The sequence below is a fragment of the Delphinus delphis genome, chromosome 2 (genome assembly GCF_949987515.2).
Source record: "Delphinus delphis chromosome 2, mDelDel1.2, whole genome shotgun sequence".
NCBI lineage: Eukaryota > Metazoa > Chordata > Mammalia > Artiodactyla > Delphinidae > Delphinus > Delphinus delphis.
This window is the reverse complement of record NC_082684.1, coordinates 165,470,497-165,495,421: the sequence shown is the minus strand read 5'-3', so window position 1 is coordinate 165,495,421 and position 24,925 is coordinate 165,470,497. Positions and strand designations below refer to the sequence as shown.

The 24,925-nt window shown below is 43.4% G+C and overlaps 1 protein-coding gene across 1 annotated transcript in view; it reads left to right on the top strand.

Annotated features, from left to right (window-relative positions):
• Positions 1-24,925, top strand: part of PIP4K2A (phosphatidylinositol-5-phosphate 4-kinase type 2 alpha) — a 178,019-nt gene that overhangs the window by 113,528 nt on the left and 39,566 nt on the right. Inside the window, exons 4-6 of the mRNA XM_060006209.1 lie at positions 6,224-6,376; positions 19,429-19,575; positions 23,675-23,713. Of these exons, the coding sequence (XP_059862192.1) occupies positions 6,224-6,376; positions 19,429-19,575; positions 23,675-23,713 (339 nt within the window). The remainder of the gene's footprint in view (positions 1-6,223; positions 6,377-19,428; positions 19,576-23,674; positions 23,714-24,925) is intronic.

Here is a 24,925-nt window from a genome sequence, read left to right as displayed (position 1 = left end):
GCTGGATGATTGTGCAATAGGAAATGTCCGGACAGGCAGATCTCTAGGACAGAAAGTGGATGAGAGGTTTCCTAGGTGGGGGGTGGAGGGAGAATGGGAGGGACTGCTCATGGGTATAGGGTTTCTTTTTGAGGTTGATGAAAATGTTCTAAAATCCGTTGTGGTAATGGTTGTTTAATTTTGTAACCGTACTAAAAACCATTGATTTGTATGCTTTAAATAGGTAAATGGTCTGGTGTGTGAATTATAGCTCAGTAAAGCCATTAGGGAAGAAGAATGTTTGGAGTTTCAGATTAGTCTATATTCAATAGGAGACCTTTTTTCCCCTCCACCATTGATTTCGGCTGCCTTTTTCTTGATGTAGGGGCTTATGTTAATAGTATTTCCACTTAGAACAAGTGAATTTAAGGAATTACATAGTTTATAATATACAACTATCAAACGTATAGGAGAAGAGGGTAGCCAGTGAATAAAAGCCAGTTTGTTGCGGTTTGCGTACATTTATCATTAGATTTCCCCCAAACTAAAAGCAAATCATCGTCCATTTGCTAAGTCTCCACAAACTGAAAGCAGTAACACATTAATGAACCCTAATTCGTAGAGCAAGAAGGAAACCTAGAGACCATTAAGTCCTACTGTCTTTCCTTGCAGATAACCAGATAACAGAGTAAGGAGTGGGGGGTCTGACTGCCCTCAACTTCTCACTGCTTCTCTTTCTGCCATACATGCTGAGACCTGAAAACCTGAAAAGGACAGAAAGGTAGTAAAGGAGTGACGGTTGTGGGCAGACGCTATGTCAGATTTCTATTACGTCTGTATTTTCAGTGCTGAATTAAATAAGCCTTTTAAGGCTCTGCATTGAACGGGATTGTGGATTTTGTGGTAGCCCAGTACGTTACACAAATGACTTTCCAGACCGGCATCCCAAGGTTGCTTTTCCAAACCTTCTCTCCCCTCAAGCCCTCCCACAGCCCGCCGTGGCTCACCCTCCTTGCCCTTGCCGCCACCTCAAGGTCACTAGAGGCCCGGCCGTCAGGCTCCCTGACGTTCCCTCCCCTGTACCTTCAAGTCCGTCGGCATCTTCAGCCAGCCTGCTTTCCTCCCCTCCTCGGGAAGGGGTCACCCCAGCTCTGCTGGCTACCTCCCCCGTGCTTTCTCCATCTTTTAAAGAACTGGCCTACTCTCTGCCATCCCTCCTGCCCTTTGGCTGGAGAGGATGCTGGGAGCTGAGCAGGGGCCACGGATAGAAGGGAGACCTAGTGGGGCTGGAATTTTTGACTTGAAACTTAACTTGTGTAAAATGTTTTAAATTCTTTTTCAAACTGCAAGTGGTTCTTATTGAGGGCTGTGGAAAGTAAGCCGTGAAATGGAGAGTATGAGAGTGACAAGAATGTGGTTCTTGATCTTCACTGGGTACGAACCAGAGGCTTGGCCAGGGTGGACTCAAGAGCCAACTGAAGGGACTTCCCTGGCGGTACAGTGGTTAGGACTCCTTGCTTCCACTGCAGGGGGCACGGGTTCGTTCCCTCGTCGGGGAACTAAGATCCCGCCTGCCACACTGTGCAGCCAAAGAAAGGAGCCAACAGGAAGAACCCATTCCGTAAGTCCTTCATTTTTGACTCACCAGCTCACAGAGTAGTTTGCTAATGTTGATCTGCACCTCTAAATGTCTTCTAGGTTGAAATTTGCTATTTATAATAATAGCTACCATTAAGGAGTGCTACTGTTCCAGGCACTATTATCAAAACTCTGTCTTATCTAATTTAACCCCCAGGCAAACTTTTAGTGATGGTGATTCTCGTCATTATTACCTTTCTACTAGTATGGAAACTGAGGCACAAAGAGCTTAAATAACTTGCCCAAAGTCACAGAGTCTTAACGTAGAGCACCCGTGTGTGATGCTTATCCTGTCTTCTAGCTTCAATATCAGAGCTGTTTGGAACCTGAAAGGTCATCAGACCTCTGCTTATGACAATATGAACCTGAGAGAATATGAATAAACTAAATGTAACACAAGAGATAGTTTTGATGTTCAGAACCCTCTGATGAGTGTGTACATCGTGGGCTTAGAATGTCTGCTCTTCTGATGGCTTCTAGACTAGGGTAGGTCTATTAGGATATTTCAGAAGACCAGTCAGGGGGTGGAGGCCTCTGCAAGGCCTTCCACGGATGCCGTCCCACTCAGGTCTCAAAGCAAGTGGTTTCTGCCCTCTGGGCCTCTGTCTTCTCATCTGTAAATTGAGTGGTTTGGAATAATCTCCAGGGTTGCCTCCACCTGTCATGCTCTTTGATTATGACGTTTATTTACACATAAGGGGACCCTCTGGGGCTTCTGGAGGTCACTCCCCAGCTCTGTTTCTCTCAGGCCTTTCTCCTCCTGGCCTCCCAGACTTGCCCAGGCATCCTGTATGAGGCTATGGTTCACTCTTCCTTTGTGACACAACAAGGGACACTGAGGAATTTCAATATTCAATTTCTAGATAGCAGACTGTTTTGACTACATTCCATGTGTGTCCGCAACCTCCTTCCCTTAGCTCGTCCTCTCGTTCTTGCTGAAATTGTCCAAGTACATCTGGAACCTCTGATGTGTTATTTCCATGCTGCTCTAAGAACTATTGCCATCTCTCTTTAGTCCTGGCCCAGATGTCCTAAGCCATCATCATGCCCCTGCTCAGATGGTGGTTGGACTCTCTTGTGACTGGACTTCTGCTGGAAAACATCAAATCACCTTCTGAGGTCTGTGCTGCCCTGCACTTCCTAGAGCCATATCTTCGAGGAAATACATTTTTTAGAGTCATAGGAGGTCTGAGGGAGAGACCTAGTTCAGCCTGCCCCCTCCCCTGGGCTTATCCTCTGTCACTTTATAGTCCCGGGAACTGAGGCTCAAAGATGCTGAATGCCATATCCAAGGGTTGGTGAGTGGAGAGAATGTTCTAGGTCCCAGACCAGCACCCTGCCTTACTCGGTACTGCCCTTACCAACACACACTCACTTCTATCTCATGTCAAAGGTTACAAAAAGTCAGTGATTGGTATTAATTAATGGCAAAAGTTTAGCCTTGTCTTTGTAAATTGCCCCTTTTTGTTACCTCAGAGGAAGCTTTTAGGCGGGAGCCTTAGGCATGTCACTCGGTTCCACTGTACCCCAGTTTTATTATCTTCAAGTGGAAAAATGCACCTGGCTCTTTCTGTCACATAGGGATGTTGTGGAAATAAATGAGTATGGATTTTTCGAGGCCTTAGAGCCATTCCAAGGATCACACATTGTGTGTAAAATCGCATTCACTCTTCTGATCGTCTGTTTGTCTAAGGCTTTCTTTAAATCTGATTCGTATATTTTTATATTCATAGTGATTATAAAAGGTACATTCTGAATTTTGACACAGTGTGATTGTTCCTAATTTCACTGGTTATTGGAAAACAATGAGCCTTAAAAAAATTCCTCCACACATTGGAAGTAGATATTGTGGGTTGGGACTACTTACGTGATTATTGAAAAATTGAGTTAAGGCAGAATCAAGATGAGAATTTGTAAAGTTTTATATGCCAGGCCATTATGGGAGGGCCTATGGCCTTATACAAAATCTGTAATAAATAATTATCAATGTCTGAAACTGAAGGGAAAGGCAAAGAATTTGGAAGGAGATAGCATCTGTGCTAAGGAGTTTGTACATTTTTGACTCTGCCTTTCTAGCCCTTTAGTTTGTCAATCCATACGTTGCTTTGAATGTAGTATTATTAAACATTTCATTAATGAATTAATGCAGTGAATGCAATGAACTATCATTCTTCACTGTAAAGTTTCACATTTTAATGAAACCAGAGTTGGACAGACTATAATGGGACAGGCATTCAGGCAGGTACGTTTGTAATTATAACACACTTAATACACTAGACTCTCCACACTCTGCACCAGACAAATCCCCTCGTAGCCACGATTCAGTAGACTCTTGGTTCTCACGTGTGGTCTGCAGACCCGCTGCAGCTGTATCGGCGTCTTCTGCTGCTTCAGACGCCCCATCCCAAACCTGCCAGGTCAGACGCTGCATTGTCACGTGATCCCCAGGTGACTCCGTTGCTCATTAGAGTCTGAGAATCACTGACTCTGCAGCTTTCAATTCTGTTCTTTCCCACTGGTCCGTAATAGAATGTTACATTTTCATATCCAGTACGCCTAAGAAAACAGGCTATGAAACTGATGCTGCTGTAATTCTGTCCTTTGCTAAATATAATTATCCTTTACTATTCCCCCCTCCCCCCAAAAAGTTATTTTACATGTGTTGTCAGTTTTACAGAGTTTATAACCTGGTCCGCCTGTCTTTCATTAAGTTGATTGTTCCTGCTTTGAGTTTTATCCCTGAAAGTAATTTGTAATCTTACAGTTCCTAGTGTTCTTGTTTTATTTGGAATAACCTTTTACAAATTAATGTTTGGGAGGAAAAAGACCCTTAAGCCAAGAGCAATGATTGCTTTTTTTGGCCAGTGTTTAAAACCCCCGAAGAGGGCATTCACTTTGATTTTCTTCCCCTTTGTTCTTAGTAGGAAGTGGTATAAAGGAGGAGTTTTATGTTTGAGGGAAAAAATCAATATAAGTAAGAATCAGACTCTTGTTGTTATAGCCATTTTCATCCTGAAAATCCTTTTCCTCCTTCGCAGCCTATCTGATGAGTTTCAGCTGTCTTCATCATTTGACATGGCCAGTTCCTGCTTTTTAAAATCATTGGGAGTTACACTGATTTCCCGCCCCCTTCCCGCCCCCTTCTCAGGTTTTCTGATAAGCTAAGGAAAGCAAATTCAGTTAATTGGCAGGAGCGGCTCTGCACTTGGCAGTTGTGCCCGGCTACATTCAGATCAGGATGTGCTGTCTCAGGATGTAAAGACAGCAGCCGAGGTGCCAGGGCTGGTCCTGGAGATGAGAATGCGCTCACTTCCCTCAGCCCGAGGAGGCCCTCCACAAGTTGCTGCACCACCGCAGTGTCATTAAGACCTCATACGGCTCAGTCCTGGTGGATTTCACCTGGGAAAGAAGGAAAGGTTAAGGAGGCTTGAACATTCTAGACTGATGGGGAACTCTCACTGACAGTCATGATGCAGTGATACCACCTGCCTCTCTAAAGATATCTGTGTCCCCCTAACTAGACAGACTTTGGTTCATTGGGGCTTTCAAATGCCCACTTTGGGAGAGGAAGGTGAAGTGGGACTGTCTTTCCCTGAGAATCCCTCATACGCCGTCCAGTGGGGCTGGGCAGGGAATGGAGGTCGGTTCTCAAGGGCACAGTTAGCAGAGGCGAAGACCAGGCTTCCTCAGATGCTGGGGGTTTGCTGATCCACTAGCCTGGTGACCAGTGTAAGACGGTTGGGGGAAAGCGGGACAGACTTCCTGGAGGCTCTGGGAAAACAGATTCAAACAGGGGAGTCACAGGTGAGAGCAGGGGAGACAGCAGGAGTGACAGTGAGTATGGAATGGAATGCTAGATCCTGGAGTGAAGTGATTGCAGAAGAGCGCCCACTCAGAGCCCTGCCCCATCCTCTCCAGGAGATGAATCATCCTCAAAAATGGCTGAAGTGGGGTGGAGGATGGGCCAGGTCAGAAACTTCTGGAGCTGGGTTAGAGCACACCTGCCCAGGCCAGGCCCTCCCAGGGCAGCCATGGGCCACAGAGTTTAGTAATTAAGTTGTTTACTACTTGAGTAGTTGACTAGTTGAGAACTTGGATTCCGAGCCAGCCACACTGCAGATGGCATTCTGGCTCTTCCCCTTACTAGCTGTGTGACTTTCTCCCAACGATTATACCTCTCTGATCCCCATCTCCTCGTCTGTACAACGACGGTGATATCACTAGTAACCATTTCATGGGAATGTTATCAGAGTTGGGAGAAGTCCTCTGTGTATAACGCTTGGCAGAATACCTGTCATACAAGGAAACACTCAGGGAAAGTAAGATGTCCTTTCATGGCTGGAACCTAATTTTATTGAGAGGGAAATCTCAGCTCTTGTCCAGCTCAAAAGAACAAGGTAAGCAAAGTAACTTTGATTATAATTCTAGACATTAGAATCGCTGTTTTCATTTCTGCCATTTGAGGTACAATGAATAGAAAATGTCCTCCTACTTAGCAACTTCTTCCAAACACAGATGTTTTTGAAAACTTGCGGTGACAACAAATGACCTGGAAATTAGTCTTTAACCGGTTCTCTTCCCTCCTCCCCTGTCATCCCACGGGAAGAATTCCCTGACCAGGAGTGCACCCCTTCCCAACGACTCCCAAGCCCGCAGCGGAGCCCGGTTCCACACGTCCTACGACAAGAGGTACATCATCAAGACCATCACGAGTGAAGATGTGGCTGAAATGCACAACATCCTAAAGAAATACCACCAGGTAATGTTTATCTTTATGTGAAACTCTGAGAAGGTTGACATTTGTGACAAATTATCATCAAGGCCAAAGATTTAAATATATAGTTAGGACATGACTAGAACACATTTGACAGAAAAATTCCCTCTAGCTGTGTTTTTAAAAATTACTGTGGCCGGATTACCGACAGTTAACATTTAGGAATGAATAGATCGGTGGTTAATAGACGTAACACGTTTAATCTAAATACCCTTCTGTACAATAGTTGTGATGATTACCACTCTGATTTTAAAATCACTCTGCTTAAGGTTTGGCAACATTTCGGAAGTGCTTTTGCACGTGCTGGAAGTGAGGTGCTGACCTCTGAGTATTTATCCATTTACACCTGTAGATCCTCTCCTGCTTGCACTGGTCTCTTCCTGTCCTGGCCCCAGAAAGGCCCACCCCCACCCCCACCACTCACAATCTCCTGCCCAGAGAAGTTTCTGATTTTAGAAAGTGTTTGTCTACTCACCACCTCCATTTCACGTCAGCGTTATCCCCTCATCATCACCTGGGCATAAAGTGAAACTACCCTTGGGAACAGCCATCTCTTTCTGTTTCTTTCCCACCCCCCAATCCCCCCTCCCCGACTCCCTTCCTCAGTACGTTCCAGCACAAGGGCCTGGAAGAGCACACGATCCCAGCCCCCAGCTAGAGCTGTATGAGGCCGTACTGTGAAGTAGTAACAGCGTGAAGTCCCACGTCAGACAGTCCTGGGTGCAGATCTCAGCCCTGTCACTCACTCATAGCCACGTGACTTCCAGACTTTAAAGCCTCAGCTTCTTGATTTATACGGTGGAGATGGAAACATCAGCTGACTCCGGAGCCCTGACGATTGTAGGGCAGGTACTCAGCACAGCGTCTGCCACACGCCAGGCTCTCCACACGTGGTGGTGGTCATAGCAGTCGTCAAGTCCTACCCCAGTGGCCAGTAACAGCAGTGTCACCTTGAGAAAGTGTAGTCTCATGGCATGAATATGACCATTGATGGAAATATCGCAGCAGCCACCTTGAGAACTGGCGTTTAAACCACACACTGAAACACACACACACATACACACACGCTGTTGCTGTTAACCAGGGGCTTCTCAGGTGTTTAAACCATCACATCAAGTACCAGCCTCTCAAAGTGACTCCTTCAAAGGTACTGCTTGGTTGGATTTGTAGGCTCTGAGGTGCCTGTAAAAGTCAGCTTCCTTCCTTTACTGTCAACGCTTTCTGCTGTAACATCAGGAATTATTTCTTTTTTTTTAATAAATTTACTTATTTATTTCTTTCCTTATTTTTTGGCTGCGTTGGGTCTTCGTTACTGCATGCAGGCTTTCTCTAGTTGCGGCGAGCGGGGGCTACTCTTCGTTGCGGTGCGCAGGCTTCTCATTGCGGTGGCTCCTCTTGTTGCGGAGCACGGGCTCTAGGCACGCGGGCTTCAGTAGTTGTGGCACGCGGGCTCAGTAGTTGTGGCTCGCAGGCTCGCAGGCTCTAGAGCACAGGCTCAGTAGTTGTTGCTCTGTTGACATGGGAGATCTTCCCGGACCAGGGCTCGAACCCGTGTCCCCGGAGTTGGCAGGTGGATTCTTAACCACTGCGCCACCAGGGAAGCCCCAGGAATTATTTCTTGGCAGTTGCTTATTCTTCTCAAATATGAACAACTGCATTTTTAAAAAATTTTTATTTTTTTTAACATCTTTATTGAGTATAATTGTTTTACAATGGTGTGTTCGTTTCTGCTATATAACAAAGTGAATCAGCTCTACATACACACGTATCCCCATATCTCCTCCCTCTTGTGTCTCCCGCCCTCCCTATCCCACCCCTCTAGGTGGACACAAAGCACCGAGCTTGATCAACTGCATTTTGCTTGCAGTGAGGTCTGTGAACATCTTGAAGCTACCTTCTGTTTCTGGAAACTTGGGACTGCCCCTCATTTGTTTTTCTCAAAAACACTGTTCAGCCTCTAAATCCATTAAACATCTAATCACTCTTTTATAACATCTATTCCTTTTGAAATCTGTCCTACAGCACTTATGCTGTTGCCGATTGTGAAGGAAATTTTGAAGCGCTGGGTTAGTACCTATGAGGGTAAAAATGCTCAGGCGTTGGCTTCTGAATAAATGGAATTCTAGGACGCAGCTTCAGCCATTCACTCCTCTCTGGAACTTAAGGTCGCGCTGATGCATTCTTTTTCTGCTTTCTTTAAATTGTCTCAGAACTCTTAAAGCAATGTGATACTTCAGTGACCGATGAAAACATATTATTCTGATAAGTGACTATGATACTATTCTAATACAGTGTGACATGCAATTCAAATATCAACTTCTTGATGACATCTTTGAGTTCAGAATTTTTTGACTCTACAGAAATTACAGTTTGAAACGTCTCCTCTGGGGTAGTTACTGTAACAAACATGCAGATTTGACATATCATCATTATTACATAAAATACATTGGGGAGCAAAATATTAACATGCTCCAGGGGCTGTCACAGTACTAAATATTTCATTTCACTGCTACAGAATGATTATTTTCTTGGTATATTCTTTATCCAGAAAAAGTTCATTTCTTCAGCATCTGTGTTTTGCTTCTTATAAAAAGTATTTTAAATATAAAGGGTCTTAGTGTTAACCTTAAAACAGAGTGTTGTAGGTCAATTATTCTTGAAAAACAAATAAAGCCATAGAAAAAGGGATCGGATTTGTGGTTACCAGAGGTGGGGGAATTGGATGAAGGTAGTCAAAAGGTAAAAGCTTCTAGTTATAAGTACTTAGAATGCCATGTACAACATGATAAATATTAACGCTGCTGTGTGTTACATATGCAGGCTGTTAAGAGAGGAAATCCTAACAGTTCTCGTCACAAGGAAAATACGTTTTTCCTATTTCTTTGCTATTGTGTCTCTGTGAGATGCTGGATGTTCACTAAACTTACTGTGATCATCATCTCATGACGTATGTGGGAAATCAAATCATTATGTGGTACACCTTAAACTTTGTACAGTGCTGTGTGTCAATCATATTCAATAAAGCTGGAAGAAAACAAGTTTTAAATAAACAGAGGTAAAGGGTCTTAGTGATTGAGAGTCACCATTGTTAATATGATTTATTTAAAGGACGCTACATTGAAGGTCAGGAGACCTAAGTCATAGTTTGTCACAAACTGGTTACTTAAGCGATCTCTGAACCTCAGTTTCCCCATCTGCATTTCGTTCACCCTTTCATTCGTTTGTGCATGTATTTACCCTCTTTCTTCTTGAAGTATAATTGACTTACAATATTATACTGGTTTCAGGTGTGCAGCATAGTGCTGCGATATTTTTATAGATTATGCACCACACAAAGCTATTATAATACTATTGACTGTTTTCCCTGTGCCGTGTATTTACTCTTGACCTAATTCCAGAGAGGATGTAAGGTGGCCTAGACTACTTTTAGGATTTATGTCTAGTCAAAATTTTTCTGTCTCCTGCTTCGGTGTGGGGACTGTCAGTTCATTTATTTCTTCTTGCTTTTTGTTGCTTTTACCTTCGAATGTGCCTTTGCTTCTGAAACCCCCCCCACCATCTGGACAGGTCAGTAGGCGTGTTCAGATCCCAGATCAGTAGATGGACAGGCTCTGAGAGAGGGCGGCTCCTGTGGAATAAATTGGATGGGCTTTCTGACAGCTTTGGTTACTCCATGGCGCTTGACGTCTCTTTTTTCTTTTCTTTCATTGTTTTATTGTTTTAGTAAGATATATCCGGAGGTGCAGCTGTATTCTGGAAGGTTAAAATTACCCCGAGGCCAGCCTCTGGAGAAGTAGAACATTGCTAGATATTTAAATAAATTCCTCTTAGGGTTAATTTTCTGATGAGCCAACCTCACCAGCAGTGCTGTGTGACAGGTGGTTTTCAGGGCACACACTCTGCAGCTGACTGCTTTGCTCCCGACCTGCTGTGTGACCTTGGCCAAGTTTCCCATCCTCTCTGCATCCGCTTCTCTGTCTATACAATTTGGATAATAGTACCTCCTTCATCCAGTGTTGTACTAATCAGGTGAATTGATATTTATTATATAACCTGCTCAGAATAGTGCCTGGTATATGATAAGTGCTATGTAAATGATCGAATAAGATCATTAAATACCTTTCTTGCACATACTTAGTTGCCGTAGTCCCAGTGTCGAAATCATTTGCTCTTTGAATCCACTAGGGGGCCTGGTTTCTGGTAGAGTGTGGCACAGATGCAGAAAAATCTGAAGATTCAAACCATGAGGAGTTAGATTTTTTTTTTTCCAAGCTCCAGCATCTTGCCTTAGTCCTTATTTGCTGCCCAAATCCTACCCTAATTTCCACTGTTCGCTAAGAAAGCATAGCATCATCTTTCAGACGAATGGAAAATTTATATTAAGCAGAGCAAACTTTTATGTCTCTTTTCCTTTTTCTCTTTTTTTATGGTTGGGAAAATAACTTAGTGCTTTTGTGTAAATATCCTTTTCTTCAAATTTCTGTTAGGTTAGGACAAACTCAGGTCTTACAAATTACGATTAGCCAAAGAAGAGGGGATATATGTATATGTACAGCTGATTTACTTTGCTGTGCAGCAGAAACTAACACAACATTGTAAAGCAGCTGTACTCCAATAAAAATTTTAAAATATAATAAATGACGATTATCACCTGATTAGCTGAGCAATGCTGAAGAGCATTCAGAAAGGAAAAAATGGTCAAGAACCTTCTTGAATGTCTTATTTCTTCGAAATTGACTGATTTTTCTTTTTTGACCTGAATTCATTGGGAGTTTTGGTATCGTGTGGCTTCGGCTTTAATTAAGAGTCAACGTCAATAAAATTTTAGAAATTTTAGCGGAGGGAACAAGTTCCAATGCAGATGATCAAGAAATGCCTTATGAAAATAGTGTTAGGAATATCTTTTATGTTTTTGAAATGTAGTGTTTAAATTTATTTGTTTTTTATTTCAAAGTGACTGAGTTGACAGAATTGATAAAGTAACCTAAAAATCCTTCCTTATCCTTTGTTATTTGGGAGACAGTAACTGGAACCAAATCTAGAAGTTACACCTAAAAATCTGAAATCCTTGTTGAAAAAGCTGGCTAGTACCTCAAGTTTCAGTAAAGGATTGGGGGGTGAATGCCTGACTTTTTTGGAACCTCCTTGGAGTACATCTTTTTATCCTCCCACGAAGGACAGTCACATTGGCCACGAACAGAGAGAAACCGAGAAAATAGGTCCCTTAAAAGCCAAAAATTAAAATTTAAAAATTGAGGGCGTGCTGCCCAAAGAGAAGAAGTTACACACTCCTTCAGCGCTTCCCAAACTGCCGATCATAGACGGAACCCCCGCGCATCTTGTAAAAAATTTACATTCCAACTCAGTAGATCGTGGGTGGACCTGAGGTGCTGTGTTCTTCACGTGCTCCCGGGTGATGCTGACGAAGCCCCTGTAAGTGGCAGCACAGGACCAGCTTTCCAGAGCAGGAGAAACGTTCCAAGTCTGCTCTTTGGCTTTTCTGTTCTCTTTGGAGGAGAGGCCAGTGGAAATGTGAAAAGCACATTAAAGTGTGAAGCCCTATAAGCACCTGGAGCTATGAGATTCAAGGCAACTCCCAGCAGAGCCTCTGTGCCTTCAGAAGTTGCACATACTTTTCTTGCTTCTCTCTTAGTAAAGTCTGGAAGGCGCTGCCACCGCCAGGGTCCCTGAGCACCCCTTCCAGTTCCACTCTGCAGACACTTTGCAGGTGGGGGCGTCACCGTCTGTTCCCAGCGTCCCAGCCGTCGTTCCCCAGGTTTCCAGCTGCGCAGCCCACTCAGCAGCACGTGTTTCCTGCAGCACGTTATCTCCAGTTTCTGGAATTCCTGTTGTTCTTTTTTCTTCACACACCGCCTGTCTCCCCGCCTCTCTCCAGCATCTACGGATTTGACATTTTCATTCCAGCCTCCACGGCGCTTCACTTTCCTTTCCCGTTTTCCGTCTCCAAACATCTCTGCTCCGTTTGGGATAAATTTCTCAGCTGTGTCACCCACTCCTAATTCTCTATTCAGCTGTTCTAATCTGTTGCCTCCTCGTCCAATGGTTTTTTTTTTCAACGATCATATTTTTCCTTCTAGAAGTTCCATTTAAAAAAATCCACCAGTGCACTCCTGATCGTTTTTTATTATATATGCTCATTTCTGAACTTGCATCCTTTTATTTCTTCAAATGCTCTATGCATAACTCTTCAAGTTCTATTTCCGGTAGTCCTAAGCTCTGCCATTCCTGGAGGTCCTGAATCTGTTGCCTCTTGCGTCTGCTGCTCAGGAGTGACTGGCCTGAGCAGAAGGCCTACAGCATGTGGAGTCAGGATACTGATTAGGGATGGAAGCCAGTGAGGGAGGAGGAAAGGAGGAAGACTGGACAGAGGGGGAGGGGCAGGCTGCCAGCCAACCTGGTGGGGCCCTTTGGGGTCCTCCACCCAGATGCTGCCATGTTGGGCCAAAGGGACAGGAAGGCAGGCCCAGAAGGAGCTGCCAACCAAAGGCTGCTGACTGCAGTCCAGAGCTGGGCAGCCAGGCCTCCCAGAGCGCGTAACACCGGGATGCTTGGGGCAGTCCATCTGCATTTCAGTTGTAACCACTGAGTAAACTCCATCTATACTTATGGTAAGGTGAGTTTTTTTGTTCTGGTTTTTTTTGGCCACACTGCACGGCTTGTGGGACCTTAGTTCCCCAACCGGGGGTTGAATCTGGGCCCTTGGCAGTGAAAGCTCAGAGTCCTAACCACTGGACCACCAGGGAAGTCCCTGATAAGGTGTTTTTTACAAAGCCATTTCATCTTTAATGATGATGTTATGTATGGGTCTCTAGAACAGCATAACAAACAGAGTTAGGGCCACCAATGTTTGCATTCAGGTATATTCTGCAGTATCTCAGTACTAAGAATGTTTGTAAATACTGCAGAGGAATGTTTATTCCTTTTAAGCCTGCTTTTTATTAAGTTTAAGAAAAGTAGTAAAATTTTATACTTACATTAGCTTAAATGGAGTCATCCGTACATTCTTTTATGACTTAAAACTATTTGAAACCAAAAGATATCATATTAACTGACATGGACCATTATCCCAAAATTCAAGGAATTTTGAAGGATAATTCAAAATATTCAAGGAATGTTTGGATTATTTATTTATTTGGTCCTTTTAAAGCAAACCAATCCTTAATTTCAGGCTGGCTTCTTTCTTTTCTTTGTCTTTTCTTCCTTCCTTCCTTCCTTCCTTTTTTTCCTCTTTCCTTTTTCTCTCCTTCCCTCCTTCCTTCTTTCCCTTTTTCTTTCTTTCTCTCCCCCGCCCACCGTTATGGAAAGAATGTTGTTGGAGCGATCTGTAAACATAGGCAGAGGCACAATAAGGATTACAGATAATTTAACCTTTCAAAAACATTAACTGAAGCAAGACTTTACATTGAAGTATTAATTTGATGCTATATTAAATTGTCACTTCAAGCCTCTAAAAAAAATGAGTGAAACATGATAATAACAGCAATTTCCAAGAGCTGGAGCCCAGGTTCACACTATCATGCGGAGATATAAATATTTATCCGTTCCAGTACATCACTTAGAATCCTCTCTGCTGAAACCTTCAGTCAGCTGTGAGTCTTTTAATGGCATTTCATTTTGCATGAGAAGAAGCAACAAATCGGGGATTCATAATACTTGTTATTCTTGCTGAGCACCCAAGAGCAAAGGAAACCGAGATCTTGTGGCTGTTGCATTTTATGTTTTTAAAATTCCTATTTCACCACGTCAATTTGTCATTACATTACAGTTCTGACAAGCTGTTATATAGGAAAAAGCTCTAAGGGAGACTAATGAAGAGATAAAATTTGCCTTTACTGGTGACACCATGGAGTTTTCGTACAAGAAGATATTTTTTAAAAGAAGACAGAAAAAAGTAAAAACTGTTATTGGTTACAGATGAACATTGCCAGCAAATACAAGTGTCTGAGAAGCGCTCTTGGAAAAAACAGAAGCCACCGCAGGATAAATAACAACGCAAAGTGACACGAGGCATCCAGCTATGAAAATGCAAAAGTGAAAAATACTTAATAAAAAACAATATTTTAAAAATGCAAATGTAGGTAATGCCGTGAGTTTAACACTGAGAATATGGACGCTGATCCCAAGAATACTTGTGATGGTTTTAGCTCCATATAGTAAGTGTAAGAAGAATTGATGACCATCAAGGTCACTTTTAAAAATTTGGGACTAACTGTTCCATGCCTTATTCAGATGGAAGCTCAGTGTCATCACTGAATCGCAAGCATCTGAAAGCTGCCAGTTCATGTGCCAGACAAGACTTTCCCTGTTTGACGTGAGAGAAGGTGACCTAGAGAGCCTGGAGGGGTGGAAATAACAGGCCAGCTTTGGGCCACAGATGGGAAGGCCTCTGGGAAAGGAGCGGATCTAAGGAGCCACTGAGAGGAAGGCTCTGCAGGCTTGTACGTACACAGCTGGGGCCCTCAGAACAGTCAGCCCTCTGGCAGATGTGCGCTCCTAATTCCTGAGCCACACGTGGATGACCAGCTTTGCCAAGTGTTTGGTCCACTTGTGACCTCTTATCTCCCTTGGGACCTCAGAGTGGCACAGGGCAGAAGTCCACAGACTCATCTGACCTCTAGGGAAGAGTCTACTGGGTGGCACTAGGGCACTGCACCTGTTGAGTCTGTAAATTGAGATTTTAACATGGCAGACAAGGAACATCTGCGTTATGTCCTTTGCCAGTTAGGCAGGATTGCCTTGTAGCCACATCAGAACAGTGGTTGAAAGTGAAAGAAATACCTACACTTATTTTTATTTTATTTTTTATTTTATTTCATTTATTTTATTTGTTTATTTTTTGGCCACGCTGAGCTGCTTGGGGGATCTTGGTTCCCCGACCAGGGACTGAACCTGCGCCCTGGCAGTGGGAGCACCGAGTCCCGACCACTGGACCGCCAGGGAACTCCGCTACACCGTTTTTAAAGAGTGACCCTCGGGATTAAGTCGCTATTTCTCCATTCTTGTAATTACAAGAATTCGAAATTAAGCGTTTAAAAAGGATGAAGCAAAGATTCATCCTTAGATTGTCTTGCAATCAAATCAACAATGTTAAAAAGAAATTAATAGATGCTGAGGCTGTAACTATTAAAAAAAGGTTGCTCGTGCCAAAAACCTGATCATGATACTGTAGTGCTACCAATACACCCTTTTAAAATAATTTTTGAAGCATTTATTTACAGGTTGTTTTGTTAATTTGTCAGTGGTTAAGTTTTTGAAGGGGAAGTGCTTAGAGTTCTGATCCTAAAAGCAATATGAGTGAGAAATATAATTTTTTAGTGTTTTACATTTACAAAAATATCGCCTCACTTTATAAATAAATACACACACATGCAACATTATTCATTTTTGGTAAGTCTGTTCTGTGGAGATGCCCTGAAATTGGGAGTTCCCATCCTGCATTTAAACAGAATCCATTTCTCAGGGAGCATTTGAGGAGCACATCAGGTGCGAGCTTGCCTCCCTCACCCTTTCCTTCCCTACTTCCTTTCCCACTCCTCGCCCCAGGGTCCTGGTTTCATCCGGCTCCCGCTTGAATCACCGCCATCCTTGCAGTGCTGTTTCCCTGATCTTCACACCCTTCACAAAACCCCTATGCTCTAACTACTAATCTTATGCCTCATCTCCAAATGCAGAGACACAGAGAGGTTGAATAATTCCCCAAGGTCACACAGCTAGTGAATGTGGAGCTGGATCAGGAAGGCTTGAGCAGCGTGATGTGGCCATGAGTTTACAGTCTCCCTAGATGTGGGATAACGTCCAGTAGTTTGTGGGGTGGGGGAACCCTCATAGATGTGCCCACTGATGTAGGGGGTGTGTGCACAGCATACATCATGTGCATGTGCATACATGTGCACAGCTGTGGGTCAGCTGGTGAAGAATCTGAGGGGAATCGTATCTGGGCCTGTTTGTGTCAACTCCCACACGCAGTGACTCCGTGTGCAGTGGTGCCCCAGCCCAGGTGCTCACAGACCCAGTGAGACCTTCCTCCACTGACGTGAAGCAGCGTCTTCCCGGTGCGCCCACCCAGAAATTCAATTCACAGGGAGAATTTTCTCTTCTGCAAAGTTTTGACGCATAAATGCTTTCTAAACCTTTGCTACCAACTGCTGCTTGTCAATACTGAACTCTAACGTGAGAGGCTTTCTGTGGTTGTGGTTTTGTACATATTTATAAACTCAGGAGTTTTAAGTTTATTAACTCTCTATTTTTCAAGGTGTTCATCAGAGAGCCTCATAGGTGAGCCTTGCCTTTGAGAACAAGTGCACATAGGAACTTGCTGGATGAAGTGGATCAAATTTGATCTGTTTTTTTTTAACATGGAGTAACTTATGTAATCTTAAAGATAGAGGAGTTGTAGAATGTAATCTGTGTGTGTGTGTTTTCCCCTGGGGGAAAAAAACAGCTTGTCGGTGATTTCCTGTAGTCAGGTTTCTTTAATATATTCATCAATATGGTTAGTGGTCAGTATCTGCTGTGTTCCGGGTGCTCTGTGACTGTACCAAGATTTTGATCTAAGAGTTATCTTCTACCAGCAGGACTTTTAAAAGATAGACCATGATGAGAATAACTGAGCAGAATGGCACAAAGGCAGGGGACTTGAACAGCCAAACAAACCTGTGTGCCTCCATGTGTACAACAGAAAACTTCGAGCAGAATAGTTTTTGTTTTTTTTTTAAAAAGGAAGAAAGCACAAAAAAAAAAAAAGGAAGAAAGCAGTTACCCTAAATTTCACCATTACCATAGTGACCATTCTTCCAGACACATCTCTGTAAATAGGCACAACAGGTACCATTTTTACAATTTTGGAATCATGTTATTCATGCTGTTCAGTTATCCGAGAGAGTTCACACACATGTCATGGGAATAAAAGAGCTTTTTTGAAATCTTCTTTCCCCTTCATTTTAAAGAAAGGAAAACCTAACTTTCCTTTGGAAAGTGCAATGGGACCCAGTTTGTAAGGATGGTCTTTTGAGGAGAAGTGTCTCCATCTTGTGGCCTTTTAGAGTATCGTCATTCAAGACTGATAAACGCATGTTGTGTTTTTGCAACTCTCCTTGGAAATGGTGTCAGTTCTGGGACTTGTTCAGTGGATTTGATGAATCCAACATGGGGTCAGAGTGTGTCCGTCTGTCTGTAGAGCGGGGGCAAGCCGTTTTTCACACCGCTGCTCTGGTGGGCAGTTTATTTATTTCTTCACTGACATGAATTTTTTATTCAATGTCACTTGTAAATATACAAAGTATTCATTTTAATGTATCCAAAAAAAGAATATTTTTTCATAAATTATTTTTTTAATTTTATTGAAGTATAGTTAATTTATAATGTATTAATTTCTGCTGTACAGCAAAGTGACTCAGTTATACATATATATATTCTTTTCATATTCTTTTCCACTATGGTTTGTCACAGAATATTGAATATAGTTCCCTGTGCTATACAGTATAATGTTGTTTATCCATCCTATATATAATAGTTTTCCTCTGCTAAAATCAAATTCCCATTCCTATCCTCCCTCCCCCTTGGCAACCACAAGTCTGTTCTCTATAGTTGTGAGTCTGTTTTTGTTTCATAGCTATGCTGATCTGTATCGTATTTTAGATTCCATACATAAGTGATATATGGCATTTGTCTTTCTCGTTTACTTCGCTTAGTATGATAATCTCTAGGTCCATCCATGTTGCTGCAAATGGCATTATTTAATTCTTTTTGATGGCTGAGTAATATTCCATTGTATATATATATACCACATCTTCTTTATCCATTCCTCTGAGGATGGACATTTCGTTTGTTTACATGTCTTGGCTATTGTGACTAGTGCTGCTATGAACAGAGGGGTGCATGTATCTTTTCAAATTATCATTTTCTCTCAGGATATGCCCAGGAGTGGGATTGCTGGATCATATGGCAACTCTGTTTTTAGTTTTTTGAGGAACCTTCATACTATTTTCCATAGTGGCTGCACCAATTTACATTCCCACCAACAGTGTAGGAGGGTTCCCTTTTCTCCGCACCCCCTCCAGCATTTGTTATTTGTAGACTTGTGAATGATGGCCATTCTGACTGGTGTGAGGCGGTACCTCATTGTAGTTCTAATTTGCATTTCTCTAATAATCAGTGATGCTGAGCGTCTTTTCGTGTGCCTGTTGGCCATTTGTATTTCTTCTTTGGAGAAGTGTTTTTCGAAAAACCAATTTTTGATTGGGTTGTTGGTTTTTTGTTGTTGTTGAGTTGTATGAGTTGTTTGTATATTTTGGAAATTAAGCCCTTGTCGGTTGCTTCATTTGCAAATACATTCTCCCATTCTGTAGGATGTCTTTTCATTTTGTTTATGGTTTCGTTTGCTGTGCAGAAGCTTGTATATTTGATTAGGTCCCATTTGTTTATTTTTGCTTTTATTCCTTTTGCCTTGGGAGACCAGTGGGCAATTTAAACATTAGAGTCTCAATAAGAAACAGGAAAACCAGGACTGGAGCCCAACTCTCCCAGCTTCTAACACTGAGCTTTCTCCACAATTTCCTTTTTAATCTCGACTTCAACACTGTTAAAGGAGTTGATCTTAGTGGCCAAGTCACGCTGCCTGAACCTCATGAAATCATCATAAAGGCTTCTAGGGAGGAAGATGGCAGCCCCAGGTAGAGTGTGATTTCACTTTAAAGGAATTACAGAAAGGACCAATCACTTGTCCTCTCACCCTACACCATTATATCCAAGTTTTGACTTTACAAATTAGTTTGGAATGTTAGGGAGAAAATATCTCTGGAGATAGAGTTGAATTTTATCTGTGCACGGTGGATGCAGACCTGTACTGCTGAAGGCAGTACAAACATGGTCTTTTCTGTAAACAGGACATTAATAGTTGGATAATAAACCATTATCACTTTGTATAAACACCAGAGCAGAAGACTTACATTTTACATCTGAATGAACACCTTTTGACTGGATCATTTCCCCCCCGTTTTTCTTTCTCTCCTATCCAGTATATAGTGGAATGTCATGGGATCACCCTTCTTCCCCAGTTCCTGGGCATGTACCGGCTTAATGTTGATGGAGTTGAAATATATGTGATTGTTACAAGAAATGTGTTCAGCCACCGTTTATCTGTATATAGGAAATATGACTTAAAGGTAAGACTGATTTTTATTAACTTGTATTCATTAAGTTTGGTCATCCACGTTGTATGTAATTGATCACGCTGAGCACTTAGGAGGCGCCCAGAGCACAAAGCTGCCAGGAGCGCTCCTTTGTGTTAAGCGAGGACCACTTGCACCTACGAGAGATACCATGTCTATTTTATTCAACAAGTATGTATTGAACACCAGCTATGGGCCAGGCACTGCTTTAGGTGCTGGGAATAGCTCGATGAACAAAATAGACCAAACCTGCTCTCAACGAGCTGACATTCTGGTGGGTAAAGACGGATGGTAATAAGTAAAAGGGGTAAGTAAATCATGGAGTATACTAGGAAGTGATCAGTGCCATGGACAGAAGTAAAGACAGGAAGCATGGGGAAGGGATGCGGTTTGGAATAGGGTTTCGCTTCACTGCAGACCTGAAGGAGGTGAGGGATAGGCTGAGGAGTAGACCTGGAGACAGGCTGTTTCAGAGACCCCAGGTGAGAGGCGGACCACTGGAAATTCTGATTGTGGAGTGAGGGGATCTGACTTCTGGGATCACCGACATAGGCAACGTCCAGGTCAGGAGCTGGCAGGCTGTGACCTGCCTCCGTGGCACAGCCAACATGGCCATTTTTGTAAATAGTTTTATTGGAATCCCACAATGCCTGTGGTTTGTGTATCGTTATGTGGTTGCACTGTAACAGCAGAGTTGAGTGGTTACCATAGAGACTGTTTTGGACCACAAAGCCTGAAACACTACCCCTCTGACCCTTTTCAGAAAAAGTTTTCCAACCTTTGGTCTTCATCAGTGGATCTCAAATTTTTTTTTTATCTCAGACTCCTTCACACCCTTAAAAGAGGACCCCAGAAAGCTTCTGCTTATGTGGGTTATGTCTACTAATACTTACAATATTAGAAATGAGACATTGAAAAAAACTTATTTAAAATAGTAAAACCATTACATGTTAGCATATCTTTATGAAAAATACCTTCCAAATCAAAAAGTTTAGTGGAACAGGTAGCATTGTTTTTTATATCTTTGCAAATCTCTCTAATGTCAGGTTTGGTGAGACAGTTAGAACATCCTGTCTGGTTTGGCTGTCCACCTGTTGCCAAGTTATTTGATTGAAGTGTATGAAGAAAATCAGACCTTACACAAATATGTAGTTGGAAAAGGAGAGGAGGAGTTTTTAATAACTTTTTCAGAAATTTGTGGATGTTTTCCTTTGATATCACACCTTAACCTGACAAGTGGTAATGTCTCAAAGCTGAGTTACAGTGTGGAATCTGAAATCACATCGGTGAACTTGTTAAAATCCGTCAGTCTGTTTGCACGCGTTGGTCTGGCTACGTCATGCTTTGGTCATTTGGAATGATGGATTGACTGAGTTAGGTGAACTGCTTCCTCGAGGCTATGCATATGTTTTATGACGAACTCCACTAATACCATTTGGTGCCACTGCTGGGTTTGTGCTGAGCTGCCAGCAGCTTTACCCACCATTGTATTTGCAGTATCCGTGCAAATATCAAGGTGGTGAAATAGGCAAATAGTGTCTCAGTATTATTATAAAAATAGTTTTGCCTTTGCAGACCCCTGGGTGCTGAACTATGCTTTGAGAAATGCTAGTCTAAGGGAGGGGGAATGTTCTAGGCTTATCTCCTACCCTCTGGAGTTCAGATGAACAATATAAGCTTCTCAAATACAGCTTTGCTCTGTCCTGCCTCCAAGTCGTAGCTATTTTACAGGTGGAAATCCCAGCCTCCAGGGCTCTTTGGAACCATCTCCCTCATGAGGCCCTTGGCAGTGTTACTTAGCTCACTCTGCTGAGTATTATAGGTCTTTTCATTGGCCTGACTCTCCCATGTAAGAAGCCAGTTGACCTCTGAAGCCACATGTCCTGGTTTTTTACTGCTTGTTAGCCGTGTGCAAGACGCTGAACCTCTATGAGCCACAGTTTCTTCATCTGTAGAACAGAGGTGATCTTACCTCCGCTGCTGTGAGGATTAATGAGATATGTGTCACGTCCAGCATAAGGCACGTGGGGAGGAGTGGATGGATTTTCATTGTCTCATCCATTCTACTGACAAGTCCCTTAAAGGCAGTTGTTTTGGTTCTACTTTTTTATCCCCCGGAAATGCTTAAGGTAGTGCCTCTATCTTGAGCATATCCTGTTCGAGCATATCCTCATGTACATTATGCTTATAGACTGGATGTTATAGTTTTAACCTTGGATGTCATGATTTCAGCTCCCTTTTTATAAACTTTTCTTGCCAGTACTTGCCGTTGTGAGGGAACCTGGGCATCTGGCATCATTTCATGGCTCAGACTCTCAGCCTTGACTGACTTAACGTTTCTAATTTTGTTTTAATTTTTAAATTCTGAATGAATTTAAATTTGGACGCGTTTTTCCAGGCTAATGCTCTGCATTTTTACATAGAGATGAAGCTTCAGTGAGAATTAGGAGCAGAGTAAATTGTATCGTAGAGGGGAAAACACACACAGAGACTAAAAAACTTGGTTAAAGATACAGAGACTCAGGTATTACAAGTATTTAATACCTGAGGATTTAGCCCCCCCCCCCTTTAAATTTGGGAACATTCTTTGTTAGCAGTCAGTGTACAGAGGAAGAGACTATGGCCCAAATTCAAGAATCTGTAAAGGAAGAAACAAACCTTTGCAGGTGACGGCTGCTGGGCTCAGCCAGGCAGAGGGCTCTCCTTCACGACCAGGTTACACGGTTCATCTTCACGTGCTGGGTCAGCTTTGTGCTCCTCCGACACATCCCCCAGAAGCTTCGAGCATCTTCCCTGGGTTGGCAGCAGGGTCTTTCGGATCCACCAGACCTGGGAATGCTGAGCATGGGGCAGATGGAGAAGTGGCCCCAGGGACCCCCTGGCCTGGGCTTGGCCCCCTTCCCCAGTACAAGGAGTCTCCCCAGCTGTGAACACGTTACACACATCCTGACTAATGCCTGAGCTGCTTGAAGGCAAGATGGTCATAGAGCAAAAATGTTAAGAGTGGCCAACCTAGAAGCTACTTTAAATTTTCCCAAGTCACATACACATTCTCTTAATGATTGGCTAATGCAAGTATTCCAGGCCAATAAATATCTATTTAAAACATGGTCAGGTAAATGGATCGCTCCAGTGACCTAGTCATAGTCTGGGCAGCCAGTGCTGGCAGGGGAGGGAGAGCAGTCAGTCGGGCCGTGATCCTCAGCAAACACTGGGCGTTGCTGGGTGAGACACTGCGATGGTCACCACGGAGCACAAAGGATAAATGCTCACTGTTGTATTAACAAAGTTAGGAATTCACTGGCCATTTGTTTCCTAATCTCTCTTTTGCATTAAGATCTTCCACAAACAAAGGACAGTTTCTGTTCTTGAACTCTACCCCAAAGCACCCCTGTCGGCATCAGGAACACTCTGTCATTTCAGACAACACAGAACCGAGGGCATCATTTGGAAAACCAGCGCAGTAGAGTAGAAATTGCTGCGACCAAGAACTGTGTTTTCTTCTACTTTATACCTCTGTGCTCAGCCTAGGTTCTGACACAGAAGCGGTGCAAGGAGACGTGTGTTTGAAGGGACCTCCAAAGTGAAAGGGGCCGGGAAGTACCCACTGGGTCTTAGTCATGGTAAGTGAGGAAGCACATGCATCAGTAACCCTAAGCCAGGGGGGAGACGGGCATTCGGGGGCCAGGGCACGCCCCCACCTAGAGGACGCAGTGTGGGAAAGAGGCCTCTGCCCCAGTGGTCACTGAGGCCAGCTGACGGCCCACTTCACTTTGAAGACCCTCAAACCAACCACTTCTGACGATTGATGTTTGACTCCACGTTTAGTAAGTCATTGTTCACGTGATTGTCGCGTTTTCTGATTTCCAGCAGGAGGACAGGAACCAGGGAGAAGACAGCACAGGTGACACGGCAGGGAAGGGGTTGGAGACAGGTGGACAGAAATCCCTGCAGAGGGTGCAGCACACTCGGGGAGGGGCCAGAGCAAAGTCGGTGCTCATTTATTTCCGTGCTCTGCCCTGGAGTGTTTGCATATTTCACGTGAAGCTGATACCTCGCGTGCGCATGGTTTCATTATCTCTTTCTCTTTCAGGGCTCTACAGTGGCTAGGGAAGCAAGTGACAAAGAAAAGGTAAGTGCCCGGCATCTCTCTCACCTCACTCCCGCGGACATGCGGTTCTAGCCATTTCCCCTCCGCTACAGTGAGAAGCTCTTCATGGGCCTGAGGGACGTTCTCCTCCAGTTCTCTCCCTCAGGTTGGCTGCCCTGTTGGACAGTGAAGCAGTTATTAGTTTGAGGTGTGTGTGAAACATTTCCTATCAACGTGATCTTGAGAAAACAGCTGCCTCTGCTGTCAGCACGCTCCAAACTGGCAGGTACAGCCCAGCACCCGAGTCCTAGCCCCGCTTTATGACTAATAGGGCAGGTGTGACCTTGAGTCAGTCTCTCTGCCTCCCTGAGTCCCAGTTTTCTCACCTGTAAAACGACAGTGTTGAGCTTCAAATTCACCAATAAAATATTGGCTTAATGAGCTTCAAACTCCTTTCCAACTATAAAATGTTAAGATCTCATTAGCGTATTTTTTGTGTGTAAAGACTTAGGGATGGACGAGGAGACTCTTTACTTTCTTCTGAGTCACTGGACATTAGGTAATACTTGAACCACATTTTGTTGATTATGCAGGATTATAAACAGATTCAACTGGAATCAGTTTAAGAATTTGGGAGGCAGCTTTCCGTGTGCAAACCTCAACTGCCCAAAATGGGGATTTGCTTACATGAAAGGCGCCCCTGTGCTCTCAGCTTACTCCTCATGATGTTGAGGTGCCTTTTCTTGACCAAACCATTTGAAAGCTGGGCTCAAGGTTTTTGTTTCTAAATTAAGTTATTTAGGATGATATCACTCAGTGTGGGTTTGAATTTTACAGACTTGGAAATCTCCTTTTACTTATTCATCCAGAAGTTTGTGAATGTCTTTATGGTTACTGTCCTAGCTTCAGGGGCTAAAATAATGAACCACACACACATGGCCTGCAAAGCGATACAGACATTAAATAGGAAATGACAGTATCATGTGGTAAGTGCTTTGATAGGAAACACATAGCAAGGGCACCTAAATCTGGCTTGGTGGTCTTCCTGGAAGAGGTGATTGGAAACCTGAAGGATGAGCAGCAGTTGGCTAGAGAAAGAGGGAGCACTCGGTGCTTTCATTGGAGGCTGGGATGAGGCCACACAGGTAAGCAGGACCATCTAGAGTGGCTGTGGAAATAATCCAGAATAGATGGTGGCCCGACCTGGGGTGGTGGAAGAGGATAGAGAGATTTAGGAAGAAGAATCCACAGAAC